This window comes from Caloenas nicobarica, chromosome 6 (genome assembly GCF_036013445.1).
Source record: "Caloenas nicobarica isolate bCalNic1 chromosome 6, bCalNic1.hap1, whole genome shotgun sequence".
Lineage (NCBI taxonomy): Eukaryota > Metazoa > Chordata > Aves > Columbiformes > Columbidae > Caloenas > Caloenas nicobarica.
The window spans coordinates 31,411,867-31,436,947 of record NC_088250.1 but is presented as its reverse complement, the minus strand read 5'-3'; the positions used below and the strand labels follow the sequence as shown (position 1 = coordinate 31,436,947).

General features: G+C 44.2%; 1 protein-coding gene across 1 annotated transcript in view; it reads right to left on the bottom strand.

The window, feature by feature from the left end:
- KALRN (kalirin RhoGEF kinase) overlaps nt 1-25,081 on the bottom strand; it is a 513,637-nt gene that overhangs the window by 333,604 nt on the left and 154,952 nt on the right. Inside the window, exons 2-3 of the mRNA XM_065638225.1 lie at nt 14,249-14,323; nt 928-1,042 (exon numbers count right to left, since the gene is read on the bottom strand). Coding sequence (XP_065494297.1) covers nt 928-1,042; nt 14,249-14,323 — 190 coding nt within the window. The remainder of the gene's footprint in view (nt 1-927; nt 1,043-14,248; nt 14,324-25,081) is intronic.

Genomic DNA, 25,081 nt, shown 5'->3' with positions numbered 1-25,081 from the left:
AAAAGTGGGAGCTCCTGAGTGGCACAGGGTGTGTCATTGCAACGCCGAACATCCCTTCTCAGCAACTCACTTGCCCTGGCATAACCTTCACCTCAATAACCAGTGCAGTGGTTATTGGGTAAGGATATTTGGCAAACTTGAAAATAGGGGAAGGAAGGTGGATGAGGATGTACACAGCCTCCTACTCTCAGAAACATTAAACATTGGCTCAGAAACACCCACCTGGGCACTGTGCCCTACTAACTGTCTCCTTGCAAAGATAAATATGCAGTGGCAAGAGATCTGTTCTTCAGCATCCCTGGGAAAGGGATGGGGACCTGCATGTTGGAGGAGGCATATGTGGACTAATGTAGAGAAAGGTGCTGGTTTGCATGCAGGACCATTTGAAGGGCCTTTCTTTGAATGCTTCCCCCTTAGTCCACCCACTTTACTTCCCGAGCCTGAAAAAAGCTCTGGGAAGTGCTGGAACAGGAAGATCTGCCTCCTCATGTGGGGCAAGCTCTACTCCTCTGCAACTACTGTCCCCTACCCCAGCTTTCCTGAGCCTCCCACAAGGTACTAAAAAGCAACACCGGGCTCTCTCCAGCTTGTTTTATTTGACTGCAGACCTCTAAGCACTCTCCTCACTTTCCACTCCTCTAGAAGCCCCACACAGAAACATGAGGGATGAGAGCTGCTCCTCGCTGCTGTCGCAAGCCTGAAGCCTGGGTTTGCTCGCAGCGCCTCCGCTCCGGGGCGCCTGCACTACCACGTGCGCGATAAAATCCATCGGACCGTACGCAGGAGGAGGAAGGGAACACTTTTTTTTCTCTGTCCCAAGAACTAAAGGTACTAAATGTTAATACTTGGAAATCAGCAACTGCCAAGAACAAGTTCCCCACCCACCCATCCACCCTGAGCTTTGAAGTGTTTTCTTTCTAGCTTTACCTTGGCACGCTGGCCAAATAAGTCACAAGTTTCCGAAGGTCTTCCTGTCTTATTCTGTCGTGATTGCTGCGGGCTGGGAAGGTCAAGACAGGACCACCTCGTTTATCACGGCCACCTGCGGAAAATAAAGGATTGTTAGAAAATAGGGCAGGAAGCACACGTCAAAAAAACTATGTGCGCTGAATTGATAAACACAAATTGCAGCACATTCAAGAGACCTTGCAGTCTTTGTGGCTTTCAGGCTTGCCTAATTAAGGAAGAAGTGCTTACAGTTGCTAGAGCTCCAAAGGGAGGAAATAAAAAAAACCCCCACATTTCTTCTGATTTTCACCTAATCCCACCAAATCTAATATAATACCAATCCAAGTAGGCAATGCTAATGAAATCCCACTGTGAGGATAGTTTTAAACTGGTCCACATCAAGAAAGTGAAAGTATTTTTTGCTGTTATTCAGTGTGCTGCGTCATTCATTACCGGATAGTTTACACTGTCCTGCCAGTTGGAAGTGATGTATCCCAGTAATGTGTAGGCAGTAAGATGTTCTAATCCAGGGATGTCAAACTGTTCCTACATTTATACAGTCCTAAAATTACATTTGGCCCTTTGAAGGCAACTGCAAGGCTGATGTGGCCCCAGTGAAAATGAGTTTGACACCTCTGTTCTAATCTATCTGGCAATTCAATTGAAATTGAAATTATAATTTTGATTAGAAATTCGTGCCTTCTATGCTTTCTATTTAGAGAGCATTGTTGGCAATAAGAATGATTTTTGGTTTGGTTTTGTTTTGGTTTTTTTTCCTGTAGCTTTCCTGTCTTAAAATCCATTCCTTTTAAACTGCCAGTGCCTGACACTTAATGTTTTACAGCAAGCATCCAAAGGTTTAACCATAAAGGAATGACTCTGCTCTGAATCATACAATCACAGTGGTGAATACAACTTATTCTACAAGCACCTTGTTTTATTTTTTGCTGTGAATAAAGTTTAATAAGCTTGAAACTGAAATCTTGTGCCTTACACACTGTACAGTTCTTTCTTGATATATTATAGCAGGATTTTTTCAAGAATTGTGTGCTGTTAGATACATGTCTACATTGTTATCTAGGAAAAAGAAGTCACAGCAAACCTACAGTTCAAAAAGCTAGCACAGAACTCCAAGGACTTTGCAAATGAGCTGTAAAAATGCAGATGAGTTTGTGTTTTTCCATTGCAAATATAATCCTTTTAAGAGAAATACTGCTTTTGAGAAAGGAAAATCACCTGCTTCTCTGAACTGAATAACCTGGCCAACAAGAAGAAAAAGCAATACAAGGACATGCACATCTCTAGCACCCATCCACACTGCATTCTCTAGTACAGAGCACAGGACACCCCCACTCTGTGGGGCCATGACTTCTGTAAGGCTCCTAAACACCCTTGTTGGGTAGAAAAAGTCCTAAGAGGCTCTGCAGTCAGAGAAGGATCAGCATGGGAGCACATGTGTGCTTGAAAAAATAGTAACCTGGATCACCACAGGCCAAAGAATTGCTCTGGGCAGAATTTAGATGAGGAATCAAGGACGTGCCTTATAGGGCAGGAGTTCCTTGCAGGAAGACAAACCAGAAACCAAACTGATGAGATACACGGATGTACCACCAAGGCACAGGTTTTCCAGCTCTCTCTTTCTACGGAACAGAGAAGTCACTTGTAGATCCAGCTCCCACCTAACAACATACCCCCTGTCCACTTTATTCTGAAACTGTCCATTCAGTTGATGCCACAATAGGTACAAGCTCACTTTCTAGCACAAAGTGTATCCCTACATGACCAGATCACACAGGAGCAGCTAAAATAGCAATGTTATTACTATATATACAATTTTTTAAAAAGGTATATATTTTTTCAACAGATGCTATATACCTGAAGGGCTACCTTGTGCAACAGTCCATTGGAGCCAGGTCATATCCGATTTGTACAAACAGAGAGGCAAAGACATGCCATCTTCATTTTGAGCCCTCATGCATCCGGGAACACGTATGGAGTACAAAACTGTCCTGTCTAATCTCCACTCAAATCTCTGTGCCTAATGTTGCCTTTGGCTTCACACCATTAAGGTCAGGAAGATCCATGGGAATCTGCCAGTTGGCATAACGTAACAAGGATTCCATTTGCAAAGAAATAAGCTCAGTTTTATTTTGAGACCTATATAGGTATGTGTAGTGGGTTGACCCAGGCTGGACACCAGATGCCCACCAAAGCCACTGTCACTCCCCTCCTCAGCTAGACACGGGACAGAAAATACAACGAAAGGCTCATGGGTCGAGACACGGACAGGGGGAGATCACTCACCAGTTACTGTCACAGGCAAAACCAGACTCGACTTGGGGAAATTAGTTTAACTTATTACCAATAAAATCAGAAGGGGATAATGAGAAATAAAAACTAAATCTTAAAACACCTTCTTCCTGACTCAACTTCACTCCCTATTTCTCTACCTTCTCCCCCAGCAACGCAGGGGGATAGGGAATGGGGTTTATAGTCAGTTCATCACACATTATCCCTGCTGTTCCCTCCTCCCCAGGGGGAGAACTCCTCACACTCTTCCCCTACTCCAGCGTGGGGTCTCTCCCATAGGAGACAGTCCTACACAAACATTTCCAACGTGACGCCTTCCCACAGACTGCAGTTCTTCATGAACTGCTCCAGTGTGGGTCCCTTCCATGGTTCAGTCCTTCAGGAACAGACTGTTCCAGTGTGAGTCCGCAGTGGGGTCACAAGTCCTGCCAGCAAACCTGCTCCAGCGTAGACTCCTCTCTCCATGGGGCCACAGGTCCTACCAGGATCCTGCTCCAGCCCAGGCTTCCCATGGGATAACAGCCTCCTTTGGGCACATTCACTTGCTACGGTGTGGGGTGCTCCATGGGCTGCTGGTGGATACCTGTTCACCATTAACCTCCTGTCACTGATGGGCTCAGATTTGACCAGTGGTGGGTCCATCTTGGAGCCAGGTAGCATTGGTTCTATCAGATGTAGGGGATGCTTCTAGCAGCTTCTCACAAAAGCGGCCGCTGTAGCATCCACACTACCAAAACCTTGCCACACAAACCCAATACAATATGTATACAAAAAAACTCCAACCCTCATTTTAAGCACATTCTCCCTTTGTTCAGATTATTTCACACACTGTACCAGTGCCAAAACCATTATTTCATACATGATGTGTCCAACAGAAAAGCAAGCCAGCCTACGGAACAGCAAACTAATGTAGCAACTAAAGCTGGAGAGATATTTTTTTTTTTTCCCGACACAGGAAGCTTTTCAAGGTTTTGAAAAATTTCCCGTCATATCAAGATGTAACCAAGGCTTTCAAAAGTTTCCAGACACTCACTGAAGCAGAGGCCCGAAGTTGAATTGCATCCCAGAAGAACATGCTACTTGCTACTCAGTCAGGCTCCCTCTCCTCCATTCCCAATTATTTAAATATTTCTACAAAATGAAAAAGCACTAAGAAATGAGATCAGGAGACATCCAAGCCCACAGTTACAATCGTCTCCCAGGATATGAAACACCCAAAACAGGACACGAGCTTCCCACAGCCCAGTAACCCTGATCACTCCAACACTGCCCATTCACCTCAGCTTGGTAATCCAAAAGCTGTGTTTCTGGCCAGGAGCCCTTTTCAGCATACAGTTCCATCAAAGTGAGCTCCGCAAAGAAATATAAATTAAAAAACATTATCTAAATTCTGGTAGACTGAAAAAGTTAAATCAGAAAATTCTTGACCCCTTTTACTAAAAGTAACACGACGATTTCGGCTACAGAAAAGGAAACAGGGTCCAGAACATTCCTGTCCTGTCTCTGCTTTAGGATACAAATTGTCCTTCAACAGTTCATCTAAACTGTTCTCAAGGGAGCAGGATAAATAAGGTTCTTGCACAGAGTCAGAAGTTACTAGAACAGACTGGGGAAAATGGGTTAATTCTCTTTGGAGGAAGAAGAATACATGATGACCCAGTTGGAGGTTTCTAGATGATGGAAGGATGAATAAGCCCCTGGACCAACTCCTTCTAGTCCTATGGCACAGAAGAACAAGGAGACATGGGGCAAATACCAAGAAATGTGAGGTTTAGAAACAAATGATTCACATTTGTGATAAAAGGACTGCTCTGTGTTTTGAGCAATAGGGTGAAACTATTATTACAAGTACATCATACATATTAAAATCCTTCACTTGTTTCCAAATTATTCATGAACAATCCCTAATTTTTATGAATGCCTGCATAATTTACAATTTTATGAAGAGCCTGTATAAAGAATTCTATGATTCTAAGAAACGTCAGGTTTCTTCCAGAACAAACCACAGTATGTTTAATTCACCATAGGACTTGCAGAGTTCAGCATCTGTGCTTTTCTCTCTTAAATACTAACAATATGTAGCTTTTCTATTGTGCTTTATAACTGAAAATTTCAGGTTTTTTTAGGCAGACTAAATGAGTTATTACCACCATCTAACTTTAGACACCAAACATGCCTATATTAGGGCCCTCATCTCCTCTAACGAAGCCTGTAGACAGGTAGTAACAGCCACTAGAGGAGAAGAAAATCTTTTGGCATTGGCTGTACAGGGACTCTATACCTTTTCTCTTCTTTATTATATCTTTTTTTTATTGAGGGGAATAGTGAGGTATAGAGAGGGGAAGAATTTCAGCCCAGATGCCACAGCAAGTCACTTGAAGAACCAGGAGTAGAAACGAGGTTTTCTGACTCTTAGTCCACTGTGTTAGAGCTCCATTGTGCTTAGGCTAAAATTCAGCAACTGAAAACATTATAGAAACTCTGTCTCTGCTTGTAAGTATTCCACTCAAGGAGGATAATATTGCCCCAAGTCAGCCATGATCTGAACATTAATTTTACATGTACAGTCCCTTCAGAGAACTACCCAGCATATTGTTTTGAAAGAAAATAAAAAATTGAAGGGAGTAAAGAGTCTCAATTGCTCTAATCAATATGTCTCTTCTCCTGCCTCCCACTGGGTTTACAGACATTGAATGCAATAATCAAACATGTCATTAGGTTTGCTAATTACAGTTATTAAATGTTAAAACAAACAGACGAAAAATTCTAATTGTTTTTCAAGGTGGGTTTTCATGGGCTTTGCTCTGATTTAGAGAGGCAAACAGATGGTCTAGTTATTAGTGCTCTGGAAAAAGGAGTCAGAAAAACACATGTTCTTCAGGGCACAAAGTACACTGAAAACAAATATTTAGCCATATATGTCTTGCATTCTTCCTACAAAATCCTTTCTTGATGGCCTTGCCCATCAGTGGCTTTCTTGCCAGTTCTTCCCATCTCCCTTCTAGTTTTACAGAAACCATTCAGCTAAATTCAGCATTTCTTCCAGAAGTGGGATTACATCATTTTTCCTCCACAAATCATACAGGGATATTGTAGTGATGGCACAAGGCACACTGCATTAAAAGAAAACATCAAAGAAACCTCAAAAAACCTGCATGGAAGCAGGCAGCAGAGTCAGTGACCTTCTGATGACCACTTTTCTAGTCAAGCCTCCAACCAAGAGGAAAGGGACTCCAGACACAGGATCCCTGTCCTGGCCACTGCCTGAACTGACATCTTAATCCTCTCAGTGGTGGGCTCAAACGTTTTTACCTATGGTGGCTGCAGCTGCCCACAGTTAAGCCAATACGTTGGCCAACCCAGAGCGTCATTAATGTGAATTCTGTGTAGGAGCCTTCCCAGTTTCAAGTCCCGAGGCACATCCAACCCTGATAATACACAAAAACCTGAAATTCCGGCTTTGCGTAATCCTGTTTAGGACAGGAAATTATCAGTGTCCTTTAACGCAGACTTCTTGTATACAACAGATGATTTTATCAAGATCTGTTTTCAAGCTGCATCTCTCCAGTTCTATCAGCCATTCCACCATGATACTTACCCGCTTGCATTTATCTATATTTAAGGGATTCAAGCCCTCTGCTTCCTTTTGCACTCTCTTTATAAGCATGAATTCATAAGGATTAGCCATAGAGACAGACAAACACGTAAAGGCTCCTGAGTACTTTGTCTAAGGTCCTGCAACACATCAGCAACAGAGACGAGAGTAGCACTCAGCATCTCTGGTCTCCATTCAGATGTCTACTGCAGTTCAAATGACCGTGCTGCTTCATCTGGCCCCCGCGGATCACAGGCTGATCAATCTTGATGTTGCAGTCTCTGCTGAGACCATAAGTGAGTTTCCAGAGGAGCTGAAATACTCCTCAAAAGGTATTTCAGTCCAAAATGTCCTGGAAAATGAATGATAATGAAAAGAAGTAGGAGACAGAACAAGCTCAGCTGATGTCAGGCACCTCAGTAAACTGACAAACAATATGCTCTGGACTTCTAAATCTAATTGACAGACTTCCTAGGAATGCAAAGTATCAACGAATTGGTATCCAGAGTCTTAAAATAATATTCCTTTCCCTGCCATAGTTGAACTCTGTGAGAATCTGTTTGCTACCAGACCTCTTGGGATCAGGCTTCTATACTAAAACTACTCCAGCTTCAAGAGGGACTAATTTTTTGTAAGGGCAATATATAGCATTATCTGTGTGACCACCCTCAAATTCAGTTGGTTCCAAAGCAGGTGATTCTAGTGCAACAGCGACAGAAATTTAAGCCCCCACAACAAGCCCACCTGCAGCTAACACAGCTGCAATGCAGTCACCAGGGCCTGATCCTCCAGCATGTTGTCCTTTGCAGCATCCCATATCCCAGAGTCAATTGCCTGAATCGAATCCTAATGGCCAACATTTGCAACATTACGTTTAGGGTTAATGATTCTAAAAACAAGGCTCTATGTTCCACCAAAAGATCCCTTGGCAGAGCAGATCAGAGGCTGTAGGCAGAATGCTCAGCACAGCCACTGGAGAATCTCATTTCCCACCAGGTAGATTTGTTCTGCAATCACCCAGAGCCAATGCATGGATTTGAAGAGACCACGTGTTGTGGCTTGTAATACACCATCACTGACTTATGCAAGCATTTTTGGGTACTTCTTTAATTTTAAATGTTGACTTGCCAACAAGCCACTAGGAAATGTGTCTCATTTCCCATGGAGAAGGTTATTGCCCCAACAAAGCAAAACTAAGGACAAGTGAGACTCATTAAAACAAAGGAAGAGTTTCTCTGTGTGGAAGGCAAAACTTCCAGAGGGAATACAGAGGAGCCCACTTGTGTCTCTGGAAGAAGCTGGTGAGCTGTGAGGTATCAAGGGAAGGAAAACCAGTATCCTCCTCTTCAACACTGGCTCTTATACCTACACAAACCTCGCTGCCTTTTACCCCATGTGCAAATTAGGTTTTTGATCTCACCTCTTCTGTTGCAGAGGTATGGCAATAGGTGTATATTTTTTAAAAAACAATAGAGAAACTGAACAAAGTAAACCCCAAATCAAGCTATTGAATTTACGTAATTCATATTAGGTAGTCTTTTTCCCCTCTAGTTTTAAGAAGAAATTCAGCCTAGAGCTGGAAAACACTGGCAGATTAAAATGTTTCTGAAATTGCACATTCCAGCAAGTATTTCCATTTCAAATAGCTTATATTTTCCCACCAAAAAAAAAAAAGTATCTTAAAAAAAACCCCACTATTGCTAATACAGAGGGGGTGTCCTGTGGTGAATTTCAGTTCTTTCAGTTCTTCTTGTCAGTTAAAATTGATTCCTTAGGAAAAAAACATAAGCCTACGAACCAAAGTGCTTTCACAGAAATAAGGAAGTTTTCAAAGATGATGAGTCTCAGTAGGACAGAAGAGCACACCTTACTGTAAAATGACCAAAATGGCTGGTTGTTATAACATCAATTATCTCAGATGCTACGATCATCTCCCTGGGTCCCTATATTGATTTATAAGCTCCCAGCCTTAATTTCTACAGGACAACTCTTGACTCCCTGTGTAAATGAAGATGAGACCTTTGCTGAGATACACTGTGTCTTTAAAGAATAGAAAACCCTGTGAGCTGGCGCAGGATAGGATGTATACAGACCTCCTTGCTCACAGGCTCAGGTCCTTCCTCTTTTTGTTATTCTGAAAGTCCCTATCATTAATCGAAAAGCTATACCTATGTAACAGGACGCAGGGACTCATCGCCTAGGAGGCGGTCAGAATCCAGCATGTCTGGATGACACCTTTGGATGTTATTTACATCCCACAAGCTTTTGCAAGTCTTTTTAGAAATAAATTTTCATTGGGTTGACTTTTTTGCCCTGTTTTGTAAGGCACTTGAACCTTTCTGCCTCTCCACAAGGCAGTACAGGTTGCATTTCTACTCTCAGACATGCTAATTGAGCAAGTACATAAAGGAGAAATCTCCCCGCTCAAAGGAGATATTGGTGGATCTTGGCAAGCTGCTGGCGTCCGAGAGCCAGGACAGCATGTGCTGGCAGTGAGTAGATATTCTCCACAGAAATTGTTTAATTTAGTCCATGGTTATGGTTAAAATTTATGGAAAGAAACAGGGCAACTGATTCTGCGCACTACATTTACAACCTGTAAATGAAATCAGAAATTCCAGGAAACATTTTTATTTCTGCTCTAACCTTAGAGTCTTGATGAGGACACCTAAAAAGTCTGTCTAGGTAAAGGCTCTTCTCTATTCTCAAAAACGACCTAAGAATCTTAAAAAGCAAAAGGAAAAAAAAGCACCCCCAGCAGACTCAGACCTCATCAAAAGACCTGGAAACTTTACAGTCTAAACTTCCTCGTTTTCTTCTTCAAAGAAAAATCTTCATAATGTGGCAACAAACTCTAGACGAGAGCATGATGGCCCCAAACCACTCCAAGCAATGCTATGTTTTTCTAATAGCATATTTCCTCTTTTTGGAATTTCCGTTGATTTCAAACTGTGTCAGGGAATGGTATAAAAAGGAAGACGTTTTTCTGTAACAAAATATAGAAGTAGTATTGATGTTTCATTTGAAATTTCCATTCCAGAGGAAGAAGAGAATGGAAAATTTAAATTTGAATAAAAACATTTTGTGCAAATATAAAATGTTTACATCATTCAGAAGTTAAATATTTTGGTTAGTTCTATTCCCAACCCAATACAAATCCCAGTGTCCACAAATCAGTGTTTGAGGCTCCCTGGAACCTGGATCTGAACTCTTCCAGTGCCTGGAGGGCCCTGGGATCTCATTTCAACCCTTCCTCTGAAGAATGAAGTGCATCCATCGCAGAGAAAGCAAAACATGCTCCTGCACGTGTGGTCCCATGTGCCTATGGCTCTAAGTGACCTGTGGTGTCTTCAGACAAAATTTTGGGAAGGTCAGTGTCTTCCCCTCTGAGCCCCCTCTTTGGTTCATCCTGCTGGCCTAAATTTAGTGAAACCTATTTGCAAAGTTGTCCTTCCATCTGATCCTCTTACACTGAAATTCGTCCTCTCAAAGACCTTTCGGGAAACCTCTCTTGTCCCTTCAGGCTCTCAGCCGGGCTCAGACGTCGCTGTGACCCAGCTCCAGAGACACACGTGCTTGGGGACAGTGGGCTTTTTGAAGGATGGAAATGGCCAAACCTTTACTGCACCCACTTCTCCCTGCCCCGTGCCTTTTGTTTCCCAAAGTCCATAGAAAAACCTCCCACTGCTGAACACACAAGTTCTGCTTATCACAGCTGCAGCAGCTCACTGGCTTATTACCCTCTTCTGCTGTTGATTCTTCCATGCTCAACCACTCTGAGAAACCTGGCCAGTCTCCTGCTTTGTGCTCCTGCCTGGGCAGATGAGCAGACGGTACCTGGGTAACAGGCGGAGCCCACACGCTGCGGCTCTTCAGAGTCCTGCAGGGAACGGGAATTGGTGGGAAGGATTCTGAGAAACTCTTCTGAGTGGGATGTGGGGAAGGGGCAAATGCTTTCAGCAAGACCCACAGCATTAGTCAATTAACAAGCTTTTCATAGCCTAAGCGTATGAAAAGCTCCGTGCGGGGGAAGGGAACACGGTAACACTCTCCCCACCCTCTCCAGAGTACTTCATTCACTTCCTCCTGTATTGCACTGATCAATAGGAAGTCTCCTATAAATATAATTAAGCAGATGAATGACATCCCAAGTTAAACCACTCTTCTAAAACAGCATCTGTGTTTCCTAGGAAAGACTATAAGCCCAGCTTCCAAAATATTTCACCACCTCTCACTGAAAAAGAACACCTAAAATAATCTACAACTTGGTTTATTTCTTTTTCCCTGTGCTCAGCTCCTTCTCGCAATACAAAAATCAGTCTCTGGCCTGTAGCTCACTCCCTTGTGGTTCCCAAAGCCATTCCGCTGCTGGAAGCAACACAGCAAACCACCCAGGCAAAGCCAAGATTTTATAAGGGTTTAAGCAACAAGCAAATGGCCAAAGCCTCCCCCTCGTCAATCCCTTGTTTAATCCACTTCATGAGGTCAGTGATGGAAGCGATCAGACAGCAATGGCCAGGACTCACAGTCTTCCTGACTTTTCAGGCCACCGCTCTGCTTATGAGTGCTGGAATGGGATTTTCAGGTGCTGTTTAGACGCACACACATGAACTTTGCTTGGGTTCAGTCTAGTTCATACATGAGATCACTGGAAGAAATCAAGAACCAGTTCCAGGAAAAAATCCCAATGTGACCCACTCCTGAAGTCTCCCGCTGTGCAGGGATGCGGATGCAGAGCCCTGAGCCAGCTGAAGAGAAGCGCCAGGCACAGAGCCCCAGACGGCATTTAGGCTGGATGAATCCATGCCCAGCTAGTTAGCGCTGTATTTCAACTCTGAAATTAAGTGCACTTCTAAAAGCTCAAGTGCTCCTCTGAGATGCCACGGCTGTGCAGGCAGGTCCTGCTGTGCCTGCTCTGGAGCAGGCAGCACCAGTGTCACTCCCCTGCCCGCTCTGCCCTGCATGGTCCAGATGCGGAGCATCCACAGCGCTGAAACACACAGGATGGTACAGCCCCCATCTGAAGGAGCATGTTTGCTCTCTGCAGCCTCCCTTTTGAATCGTGGACTAAAAGACAAGCTGGTGAGCCACAGCAGACGAGAAAAGAAATAAGCTTATGTAACTGAGGTGCTCAGCTGAGAGTTTTTTTGTGTGTGCTGATAAAGTCTGCTGGTATAAGGAGAACCCTCGACAACTTTACTGTACTGTTATCGTTAAAATTAATTGTAGTATAAAACTCTGTAGAAGACTCAATAAAACTCTCTTTTTCCTTGTAGAAGTCTGATTACATATGCAATGTGTTCCCAGAGTCTATGCTAACTACAGAATAACTTTTTTTTTTTTATCTTGCAAAGTCCAGCTATTTGATTTTTTCTGTTTTGGCAAACGTTTTCTCTTCTGTGCTCAAAGCATACACTAGTAAGTTATTCCACTGTAATTAAAAAGAACCTAGGCATCAGTTGAAGTGCTCAAATACTTTTCTTAATCTGCCTCATTACAACAACCTGGGGAAGACTGAGCAGTACTTAAACTCTGGGCTGGAGGATGACGATGGGGTTATTGCAATAAGACATTAGCAGCTCAGGGTATTTTATCTGCAAAGACCCCTGATAATTTTTGCCTCTTCTTGTTGCATTTGGAGACCAGGGACAGGAGGTGTAAATCCTAGGACAGCTATCTAGCTAGCTGTGTCAGGAACAGGCACATTTTGAGGAGATACAAGTCTGGAGGCTGGTAAGTCTATGAGGAGCGAGGTGTCGCTTGCCTGCAGCAGATCACAGTGTGAAACCCCGGGGGATAATGTTGATGCTGCTCGTTTAACAGCCCCCCACAAGGCAAGCCTGGCCCAGGACGGCATCTAATGAGCTGATGATTTGGTGCGAGACCCTCTGGCTCGGAGCTGAAGGCAGGCACCATCACTGGAAGGGGCCATATAAACGATCCAGAGAGGTTGTAGTTATTAAATATTCCATGAATTACCAAAAGATCCTGCAGTTGTTACCATGTGAAGCAACTGCAGGAGCCAAGAACTGAATTCTTCCCCAGGGCGTCTGGTTCAGCTTTGTGTCACAAACAAGTCTGCAGGTACACTGTGTTGTCATGACTATGTTCCCCTCTTCGGAGCAGTGAAAGACAACCACCACATCAAACGTTTCAGGACATTCTGAATGAGACACCAGTGAGCGGTAAAGCAGTCGAGCGCCTGAGTTCTGCTGGGATAAGCTTGAGTTTTCGCATGAGGCTTTTGGGATCTCACAAACTTCCCTCAAAGTCCTGGATTTTCAGAAAGTTTAGGGTTTATAGAGTCACTAATGGTTTGTACAAATCACTGCTGGATTTGTGATCCCTGGACAATTTAACTGTTGCTACAGGGGAATGACATGTCACACCAACCATTAGTCAAGTCAAAAGATTTTCCTGCCTGGCCAGGTATCTCCATGGCTCGGCAGGGTAACAAGCCCCATTCCCATGAACCCCACTCCAGCATCCATGGGGCAAATCGGTGAGGAAGAGCCTGGGCACCTAATGGCCTCACTGCTGCTCTCCTTCCCTCTGCAGTCAGCGTTACTGCAGAGACGAAGGAAACAAAAAGCAGAGATTGCAAACAAGGGGGCCAGCTACTTTTGATGCAGGTTTTCTCCTTGCAACAGGGAAGATCATGAAAAGCAGCTTGAATGGTTTGCAATCATCATAAATGCTGGCACTAGAAATACCCCATTTTTATGCTGCCAATTTGAGTGACTTCGTGTAAGATTATGATCGCTTCAGACTTTCTCTTCCTCCTCTCCCTGACAAGTTGTAATTCACCTCAGAAACAATATAATCCAAGCCATTGTCTCTTCCTCATCCACCCCTAGGTCCTCAAGATTTGTCTCCAGTATGAAGGCTGTAAATCTTTGTACAGGATGGCAGGAGATCTTTGAGCATCTGAGTTATTATGTAAATGCAGCATCAACGGTGCTTTTAACTGCAAATTGATTGGGATTGCAAATGAAACACCAGTGATTTACAGGTCTGAGTGCTTCCTACAAACAGGAATTAATGCTATTCACTGACCTTGAACCCCAAGCAGGATCCCTGAACCATTCTGAATTGTGAGATAGCACACATCTGGGCTGGAGCTGAGAGGCTGCATTTCATCCCAGTGCGCTGCCCATTTATTTACCCTTTTCTCAGAACAAGAAGAAAATCACCGTGGTCCAGTTTCCAACACTCTGAGTATTGCTCCCTAGGCCTGTTCCACATACAGCCCACTTCTTAGTAGGAGACCTAATTTAATTGCTACAAAGTCCAAACACAAAACCAATCCCTCGTGACCCTGCAGCACCACAAGAACCAGGATGTGGCAGGCAATGCTCATGCTGGGCTAGAGGGATCCAGGAAAGATGTGCTCACCTGACACAAAGGCCACCTTCTCCTTCAGAATAGGGAGGACATCAGCAGCTTTTAAGCCATCGTTTCGAAAAGAACCTGCAAAACAGAGCAAAACAGGAAAGCCACATTAGAAGAGAGCATGTCCTTGCTCCCAGCTTCACAGACACTCCATGTTTCTTAAAATCAGACTAGAGAAAGTCTATAAGTTACATAAAAGCACCAAGAGCCAGACCATAATGGCCGATACTCAAACAGCATAAGCATCGGGATGTGTTTGTAAAAAGAAAATATAGAGAATCAACTCATCACTTTATTCTTCAGGAGTTTTGAAAAGTTAAAAAATTTCCCATCAAGGAACCAGCTTTATCCCCACTGCCTTTTTCGCAGACTGTAATATTGACGCTGAGAGATGCCCAGGTTGCACACTGACCCAGGAGCTCTCTCCCTTCACTTTCTGAACACAGTCCGGCAAAACTGCAGGGAACGTTACAGCGTATACACGTCCATTTAGTATCAGCCCTTGAGACAGATTTGCAGAGTGACTGGGTTAAAAAAGGTTTTTCCCTTTCCCTTCTTTCTGTTCTACACAGCACAGCTGGAGATGGAACGGCTCAAGGTGGGAACTCCACTTACGCTTCTTACAAGCCAGCCAAAGTTTTCCCTGGGTAAGGAGTGATTTGAAGCCATGGCACATCCTCATGTAATCCATGTTGTTTGATTACGTGTTAAATATACCTTCACAGGCCATTTGCCTTCCTTGCAGTGCCAAATTATTTCATCTCTCCTGAAAGTTCACCAAAGAAATTCCAGATTTTCACTCTTCTGGAAGTGTTAGGCAAAAAAATTGCCAATGGTTTCAGCCACCACCAACATCCCTCTGTTTTTCAAAAGACCAGTGGTGATGGATCAGCTCATGACAAGCCAGACACTGTTATTCCATCAGCACTATTACAAAACAAAAGGTGGGTTTGAAGGACATCTTTGCAGTAGCTCTGAAAAATAACTCATCCATCAGTGAGTAGTGAATATCCATCGTGACAAGTGAGCCTCAATATGGCTTTAAATCTATTCCGGCTCACCAAAAAGTACAACATATTTGCAACTCTGTATTTTTACTTTCACAGGTGGGCAGCAATAACCATTCTTCTGAGATAGTAGCAGGGCAAGCGAGTCTTCTCGCTAAGCAGCTTTACTGACTGGCTAGAAACAGGGCAACCTCACTCCAGTCATCACACCTTCCTTGCTGAACACAGCAGATGACACCTCACCACCTGGGTCCGAGAGTGGAAACGGGGATAAAAGCCTCCCCCGTCATCTGTTTTGTCATCTATTTCTTGTATCGTGCAGCCTGCAAAGGTACAGTGGTTTGATCCATGCAGACATATAGAACAGACAAGATGAGGACCATAACAGCCATTTTCACCTCCAGCTGGACCTAAGTTTTATTATTATTATTATTATTATGGTTGAGTTATGGTTAATGGCAAGTAAGGTAGCGTCTGCCATTCACAGTCAGCTTGTGCAACAAGACTGTCTTGTACATGCAAATATGTCCTTCACTAGTGACCAACGGCTACAACTCCCTCTCCATGTCCCATGTGCTTTCAGGTGCCACCTCCATGACCGTCAGCTCCAGAAGATAAGCTAGCTCACCAACTGTGCCTGCGCTTGTGAAAAGCATCACATTAAAAGAGTGAAGTAATTCAGAGCAAGGCCAAGACCAATGTAACTGCAATTTGAGCAGGCACTGGAGCACGGTCCTGAGAGATCCCTAAAGAGCGCTTTCTGTTAGTAAAGCGTTTTGGGACCAGGGAAACTAGTCCTGGTTGCTGAACTCTTTCTGTGTTCAGGTAAGCGGGACTTTGTGCATTCTATGTTAAACATATAAGACTTTGCTATTAACTTATCCTCTTAAAAAGAATAACTTCCCAGATCCCAGGCTGTGGCTAGCTCTCACATCAAAGGCAGGAACTGTTCAGCCACAGGCAACATTTGGAATTTAAGCAGCTTTGTATATAAGCATCTCATCTGTGAAGCAAATGAGAACAACCAACATGCTAGACACATCACGATGGCTTGAAGACACTGAGGCAGAGTACTGGGCCAAATTTCTCCAGCTGCAAGTTCAGCAGTATCAGTGCAAGTTGAGTTTTGGCCAATATTTGTTAAATTTGTCAAGGAAACAGCAACGTCAATTCTCAGGCACTTAACCGTGAACTAGACGTTATACAACTGAAGTCTTGGTGAACATTACCAAAAAATGTCAATGGCTATAGTATTTGTACACGAAAAACACATAATAAGGACTTCCTAGCAAAAGCCCACCATACTGAGGGCTGAAGGGCAATTTCAAAAACTCTCCTACCAAGGAAGGACTGCATCTCACAGAGACCAGAAGAAAAACGTATTACTTTTAAAGATGGTCACCTCTTGATCTGCGGCAGGGCAGGCTGCAGGCAAGGGTTCACTGCTCATGGCTCCGATGTCCTGTCTGTGCACAGGAGAGCCAAGAAAAGGCATGAATGGGGACAGTGTTGCCAGCAGCATTTTTCACCTTTCTCAGTATTCCCCAGAACAGGTCAGTCACGCTCCAAAACGACGAAGGAACAGGAAAACTCTGAGCCCATCCTACAGCCAGGGAAACAATGAAAACTCCCATGAACTGCAAAACTTTCCTCAGGATGAGGGAGAAAACTTCTGAAGGTGGATCGGTGCCTAAAGCCTTGCCCCCACTCTGGGTGATGTACATGCTCACCCAGGCGACAGCTCATGATCCACAGATGAGGCCGTGGCCACGGCTTTCAGAGGTCACTCCAGCTCCAGACAAAATCCTCACTTTAGCAGCCACATCTCAGAGCAGGCTGTCAGGTTTTCCAGTAAGGGCTGGGGGAAGGGAGGCATAAATGGGAAAACCAACGGCTGTAATAATGGCTCCAAAAGGAACAGCAAATCTGTCTCTAGGAGGGCCCAGAACAGCAATGCTGCATTCCCCAGTTCATAAGTTATTATAAGCATACCCTAATAATGCTCATTTTCATTCTATCCCCCAGCTGTTTCTAATACATTTGTTTTGTTTGTTTGCATGCTGGATCCAAAGCCACGTCTGTATAGAACAGTCTAATTTTTGCCTCAGAGCCCTGGCTATACAGTCATTTAGCCAGTTCATTTCTAGATGACGACGAAGGCTGTAGTTTGTATCCTGCCCTACACCTCTCTCCTGCCTCTGTAAGACCCAAGCCCTTCTGCAGCAGAAGGACAGTGAAGGGCAGACGGGTGAAGGAAGGGCAGGCTGAACACTGAGCCATCCTGCCCATTGTCCATGCACCGGTTTGCTGCTTCACCACCATCATAAGCATGGGACTACACAACAGTGCCCCTCTTGCCCTTCTACCTGCAAGCCTCACCATGGTCTGCAAAGAAGCTTAAGCATTGCAATTGCCTCTTTATCAAAAGAGAGGTGCAGAGAGAACGGTGCAATGTCACAGGCACCCTGCAGCCCCTCACATCTTTATCACATCCTGGCTGGGTGTGCTATCCAGTGATACGTGACCATCCACAAACTTATTACTCCAATGACACGAGAAGAAAACACAACATGCCTGAAGGAGCCGTTGACAGAATAACGTATTTTTGTGAGCCTGGAAGCACTGAAATATTAAAATCAGCATGGCTGATTCATGTTTCAGGGCAGAGCAGCGTCACACATGCACAGCCCGTCTCTTAGCAGGAATTCCCTGAGTGGCAGAAGCAGCTCAGAGTTTTAGGTGAGATGTTGTAATGAGAAGCCAGCTGGGTAAGACTGGAAGCTGAAGGCATGCTTCCACGTTAAGTGCAGCAAACCTGAAACTGAGAAAATTCCTTTTTTCCTGCATAAATGCCTCAGTTGGCCTGGGGAACCTGCTGCTGCAGGACACGGAGGTCAGCAGCTCAAGGGGCTTCCCAAATGGGTTAGGGATCTGCAAACAACAAACATCTCCAGAGAAGTGTAAAGATTAATAAAATAAGCAACAGTTTTGGAAAGAATATAAGCCTGCAGACTTTGGAGTGAAAGCCAAACTCTGATTCTTGGAGTGAAATATAAATTACCTCTGGAGAGAGCCCTGGGGGCTTTAGGATTTCTTTCTGTAAGCAGAGTGCAGGGTCTCTGTTGGAGCACCATCTTGGGCTAGATGGACGCGTGGTCTGCTCCAGAGTGGCTTTTCCTAGAAAAGCTTCAGTTCTAATCTGAAAAATGCAGCTCTTGGCTTCAAATAAAGATCAGCTGCTGGAAATATGGAAATACTTTCTATACTTTAAAAAAAGTATGCGTAGGCAAGAAGGCAGCCTCCTGTCAGAGCACTGCATGGGGCTTAATCACTTGGCTCCTGATGCCTTCGGCAGGAGTTGTTCATCCCAGGTCCCATGCAATGTTTCAGGAGAGGCAGCCCACATTCTCATAATTCTCAGAACAGATTTGACTATTTAAAAACTTTGGCATGAAGTTTCTTTAACCAAACAAAACTGAACTCCTTGGGCTAAACCCAACCCTTGAGGAACTCTACTGGAGTCCAGGGGGCAACAGCAGGATTAATCTAGTCCATATTGTTTCTTTCTTCTTCCCTCAGTAAAGGCCTCTCCTGTATTTCTCGTCCCCACCTACCTTGGTTTTTGGAGCAGTTATCACTTAGGTTTATCATAGCCTATTTGCCTTCCTACGTCTTTTTTTTTTTTTCCCCTCAAAGCCTCAGTGGATTTTTTGTTTGCAGTATGGTAGCATCTTGGCTTTCTACAACACACAAACAGAAGGGACATCTGATGTGAGCAGAGAGAGGAAGAACAAACAAGGCTTTATTATTCCCATTGTAGCATTTGCAAACTGAGACATGGAGAGATTGACTTGTCCTGTGTCAGACAGAAAGTTTGTGCAGAGCTGAACCTTCATTTCCCCAGTGCTTCCCTCATACAAGCATTCCTTTGTTTTCTGGGAGAATATAATTCTCCTTTTTCTTCTCTTCACACTTCTTGCTTCCTCCTCCTGCCCTTCTCTCTCCATTATTCCTTCTTTCTGCATTTCTGCCTCAAATATTTACATTTTGTGTGTGCTAAACTCTCTTTAACCCCTTCCTTCCTTTCTTGCACACTATTGTCTGCCCCCCCAGGGCTGTGAGCATTCCTAGTTTGATTTCTCTGATTTTCTACGGGCCATGGAGAGGGGCTTAGCTGAGGGCTGCTGAGGGCTTTGCCGCTGGGATTTTGCTGGCTGAGGCTCATTGGTTCAGAGGCAGAGAGGCCACAGCATGGCCTGAGCATTTGGTTGAATAGAAGCAACATGTGCTCCAGACTAGTATTTTAGCACCATCTGGCAGAGATAAATGGGGCTGGACATTATGCATCTGCCGATCACTCCTCTGCAGACAGCAGACACCTTCACTAATGCAAAGAAAGAGCATTTTAGTGCCCTGAGCCTCCCGGGAGCCTGTGACACTCTCCTGCTGCCCTTCCCCGCTGCAGGCAGCAGAACAGATTTTGACAGGAACGACAGATGGACATAAGGACAGAAGGATTGAATCTGAAGGCAGCACCACCCAGAAAAAATACAAAATTCACCTGTAAATATCATTATCAGCTGTTACTGAAGATTAACCTAGAGTGATACGCTTCACTAACAAAGGTTATTATTCTCCTTAATAACCAATAAAAAGTAATACCAGCCTCAGAGGAAGCATTTACAGTCCTGGGACTGCGGGTCGGAGCGTGGCAGGGACAGGGTAAAAGGCAGGTTGGACTAACACCGTAGCCCCGGGGCAAGGATGGCAGCTGTCCGCCTCCACCCCAGGTTCACTTTCTCAAGCAAGAACTTCTCACCTGTTGCCCCCAACACATTTACTCTTCCTAAAGGAACAAGTGCAGCAAACAGACCGTCTGCGTTCAGCACACCTTGAGCAGTAAGCGTGGCCACAGGACGCAGCGCTCATCTGGGGAGACCAGCAAAAGCTAGCATGGATGCTGAAGATATTTTCCACAGAAACACAGCTGGCATTAGCTGTGTTTCTTATCCTGTGCAGACCAGGGGCTAGGACATTGCTCTGCAATGGAAATGTAAATAATTCCCGAGACCTTTGTAGGCTTGTGATGGCTTTTCCACTCTATAACTAAAGACCCACACAGCATTTAAGCTTGTGGTGGAAGTCTACTAATTTCTGCATGTGTAAGTGTATATAAATCCAGGACTATAGACAGAAATGTATAGAAAGTGCCTAACAGGTACCTGATGGATGATCCAACCATAAATCTGCTATGAATCTGATATCTGATACTCCTGCTAGTCATCTATAGAGTAAATATTTTTATGCCACCAGATCTAGTGTGCAGACTGACACACAGACCCACGCCATCGCCTCAAAATTTGCAAGAATCACAGACACCAAATAGATGGTCTGCACAGAAGACAAATCCCTTGCAACACATGCCAAGCATTTAGCTCAGCAGAGACAAAAGTTATACTCATTACATTGCTGCATTTATTCTAAAATTAAAAGATTAATTTTGGTTTTATATGTAATACTTGGGCTCACTCCAAGACTAATATTATGTTCTCTGTGTTTCCTTATTCTGTCCTTCCTTATATTACTCATACACCACTACTGCTCGCTGGAACATCCTCCTGGACACTCCTATTGGGTGGCAACCCTACAGGCTCCCTCTGCTCCCAGGTTTCACCAGTGTTCGTCAGAGGTCCCACAGCTTTTCTGCCCCTTCTACAGTGACAGGTCAGTCCCTCTGATCTCCCACTGCTTGAATCCCCATGACTGGAGAGCCCCTGCCAGCTCAGCATCTTTTCCTCCCCTGCCTGTGACACAGAGAGAGGCAGGGCTGGGCTTTGGGGGAGCTCGCTAATTGCTGAGATTGTTATTCCTTCCACGAGGTACTTGGCAGCATCGAGCCTCCCAGCATAGCCTTTGAATGTCCACACATTTAAACAGTAGCCTCAGTTTGAAAGCACGCCAAAGAACAGGCAAGGCTTCAAGAAAGATACAACCGCTTGCAGCCAGCATGCAAATTCATTAGCCTCTGTGCACATGTGGTCTCTAATAAGCTGTGTTCGGCATCTGAAGCCCAAAACATCGTACCCTGTGCATCCTACCTAAGCCAACAGCCAGGCTTTGCCTTTTCATACATTTCACAAAACCATTCAAAGCATCAGGATAATGAATTAATGCACGACCTGCAGCAAAGCCTCTGCTTCATCCCCATCCATGAGGGATTTTCATTTTAAACATACACTAATAGAGATGCTAAGAGAATGCAATGACTGTGAGTCAATCTTTTACACATTTCCTTTTTATTTTCATCAGGACTTTGGAATCAGGCTGAGATCTTTCAGTTCCTACCCTTAGAAAAATAATTAGATGTTATAGGTAGCCCTGTGGATAGCACATCTGACTGCTAGTCAAAAGACTTGGCTCTGTTTGTGGTTCTGCTCCTAAATTGCTTTGTGATCCTGAACAAGCTGTTTTAACTGTGCTGGATCTTGCTTTTCATCTCTACAGAACGGAAATAATGACTGCTCACATTAGTAAAGCACAGTCAAGTCCGTAGACCTCAAAAGCACCTTACAAACATGAATTAATTTTGTCTCAAAAAACCTTTCCAAGGCAGGGAACTGTTGCAGTGTACTTTTAAAGACAGGCAAAAATGAGGCACTGACAGCAGGAAAGACTTGCTCTGGTGATCACAGAAAGGACTTCTGGGGCAGAAAAGGAAGACGTTAAGAGAATTGGAAAAATTGGGTCAACAGACACAAAATCCTGTGTTTTAAGTGTGCAAGGGATGAATGTGCTGTCCCAGAGATAAACAAGCACATTCAGCACCTTGAGCTTTTAGTCATTGAGTATCTTGCTTTAGCTTGTACTACACATCAGTGACCACCCAGATGCAAGAGTATTTTATGGCGCTAATAAAGAGCTATGGGCCATTTGTAATCTGAAGTCACATTTTAAGCATGGCCATGGTTTCTACCCAAGCCTAGTGTGCATGAATATTTTCTTTTCATTTCACTCCCCTCTCAATTACAGTTGGATTCCTTATGGAAACGTTCCTCAGAATTTTATAATTCTGTAAAAAGTTTAGAACGGCTGATAGATTTCTGTAGGAAAGATGCAAGTCCTCTGTGCAGTTGGAGATGTTGGGTACCCAGTGTCTCATCCTCTATGAAATTCTGTAGGTTACGATAATTTCCTTTAACTGGTATTGGTTTAGTTGACAGGCTTTCTCCAAAAAGCTGCAGCAGGGCATCTGCCACCACCTGTCACATATCAGAGACGTGCTTAGGGTTTCCCATCCATCTCTCAGAAAGCCTGCCTCTCAGATCCTGGAGGTCCCCAGCCACCAGTAACTTCTCCAGGACAAAAAAAATAAAATAAAATAAAATATCTAATTATGTACAACATTCAGGAGGCACTTTGCTAAAACGCCAGCCTCACAAAGGAACCATATGCCAGTGCCTCAAGTGTGCTTTGCAAACATCTGCCTCTCAGGGGGATTTCACGCCAGACAGTAAGAAAGCGACTTTAATTAGAGGCCAATTGAGATCCTTGTTTCAAGGCCTGTGGCTTCCTTAAAAAAAAAAATCCCAAACCAGCAAAGCAATTGCATTTGCCCCCATGTTTAAAAACAATCTGTACATTTTCTCTTTTGCTGCAGATTTCTCTTCAGTTTTTCTGACAGGGTTCAACGTGCCTCATCCAAACACACACACAGGCTGACAAGGCTCCCATCGCCTTTCGAGAGATCCCTGCCCAGGAAGAAGGTTGTGTCTGGTGTGATTGTCAGAGTGGGGGTTAAATGAGTTATTTTTGATTGTGGTTCATCCAACATTCACAAACTAACACTTCACAATTAACTGGGCTTACATGTCCCTCTGTCTCATCTCACCTCAAATCCCACCCGATCAGATCAATTTCTTCCTTTGCTCATTCCCTTTGTTCCCTCTTTCTTTCTGCTAGGGCTTATGATTTCATCTTGTAGCTATTGTGTCGTGCTGTGAAGATGATTTTAAAAGCAAAAAAACAAACAACCCCCCCCAAAAAACCCCAAACAAGATAACCCACAACCTGCAACTCAAAGGCAAGTTTTCCTTTCCTGTGCATGAATTTCCTGGTTAGGGATAAAGCAAGATCCATGTCCTGAGCTCTTGAAAGGGGGCAGGCAAGTAGAGATGTGGGTACGTGGGAGAGCAGCCAAAGCCCTGGCAGGATCACAGGGGCTGTCCCCACCCCTGAGTGGGACACAGCTCATCCAGACTGGGTGGTCACAGGTCTCTGTGTGATGCATGTCCAGACAAAACCAGCAAAATCAGCAGGAAAGGCAGAAGGAAGCATGCCAGCTCACGTCAGGTGCAGCACATCCCTGCAGGGCACAGGGAAGGCTCTCCGTACCCTCACCTGGGGAGCAGGACTTCCCTTCACGCTCCACTCTTCTGGCCTTATTTCAGTTTCCCAGGGTCTACTCCTCTGCAAACCAGTTTAAAAACAACCCAGCCCACCAACAGGGACTGTCAATAACCCATTTGCAGCTGAGTTCAGGTTGCCCAGGCCTCCCTAACGAAGCACCAAACTGTAAAGTCACCACAGCTCCTCTGAGGGTCTCGCAAGGAAACACTCTGGGTGTAATAGTGATCGGTTTAACTTCCCCAACAACATCCTAAATCTAAACAAAACCAAGGCAAACATTTTACATACATCAGTGGGAGGGGGAAGGCAAGACACTTATAGGACTAAATAATTTATCTGCCTCTCTTATGGTTGCTGACATTTTTGACACACATTAAACATTAATGAAAATCATTTTATGGATGGCTGAGTCATGCCAGTCAATGCATAATCTCCTGCCTCTCCACCTGCCTCTTTCACCCTCATGTGGCTCCTATCTCAGAGCACAGCCACTTGTAACTCTGCCCCCGAAAGAGGCCGGGCTCCCCCAGATGCCAAAGAGCAGAGCAAAAGCACTGAGGGGGCTGAACAGACCCCAGCAAACATATGGGCAAGAACTGAGCCCACTGAGTCCTAACCCCGTTGCTGTTAAATTCACAACCTGCTGTTTTGTTAATTAGCTAACACAAGATGCTGTGAATCATTTTGGAAAGAAAATTACCTCTCTAATTTCTAAAAGCTTCCTAGCCACATTTTTTTTAAACTTACTATTTTTTCCTTCTCTAAATGTATAAATGCCAATTAAATTACTGCCTGCCTCTGTTTAATGTTAGCTTACTCATACTTTCAGCCCCTCCTTAATGCCAGTACAGCCCCGTATGTACAAATCTCTTTAGCATACTAGTATAAATGTTTATAGCCCTAAGACTTACTGCTATAAGAAGCTTGACATTTTCTGTGGTAAAAACCTGCAAAGTTATTGTAATGTTGAATAGAAAAGGATCACCAATGGGTTGAAAACGCAGCTTTCCTTTAGTTTGTTCCAGCTAAAGACACATACAAAGAGATGACTGGGATTAAAGCTTTTCTAGCTGTCTGGATCTCTTCCTGGGCAAGCAGACTTTAAATTTACTGAAATGGTACTCACCAGGAGGTAGAATTACACAGAGCCATTGGGCAGCCTTCAAAGATAGAGGATACACATTTAATTTCATCTCACATGTCCCATTAGACTTGGAGACTGGACGCCAGAGTTACCAGAAATACGTCCTTCAGCCCAAACATACTTTTCTGTATGGAAGGAGCAAAAATATATCTAACGAGATTATTGCCTAAACTCAGTAAATTGGCTTCTTTTCACTAAGGGGGAGCTCAGAGCTGCACAAATAACTGGCTACAGGTTAATGAGATCTGACCGATCTCCAGAGGGTACAAGCTGCTGCTC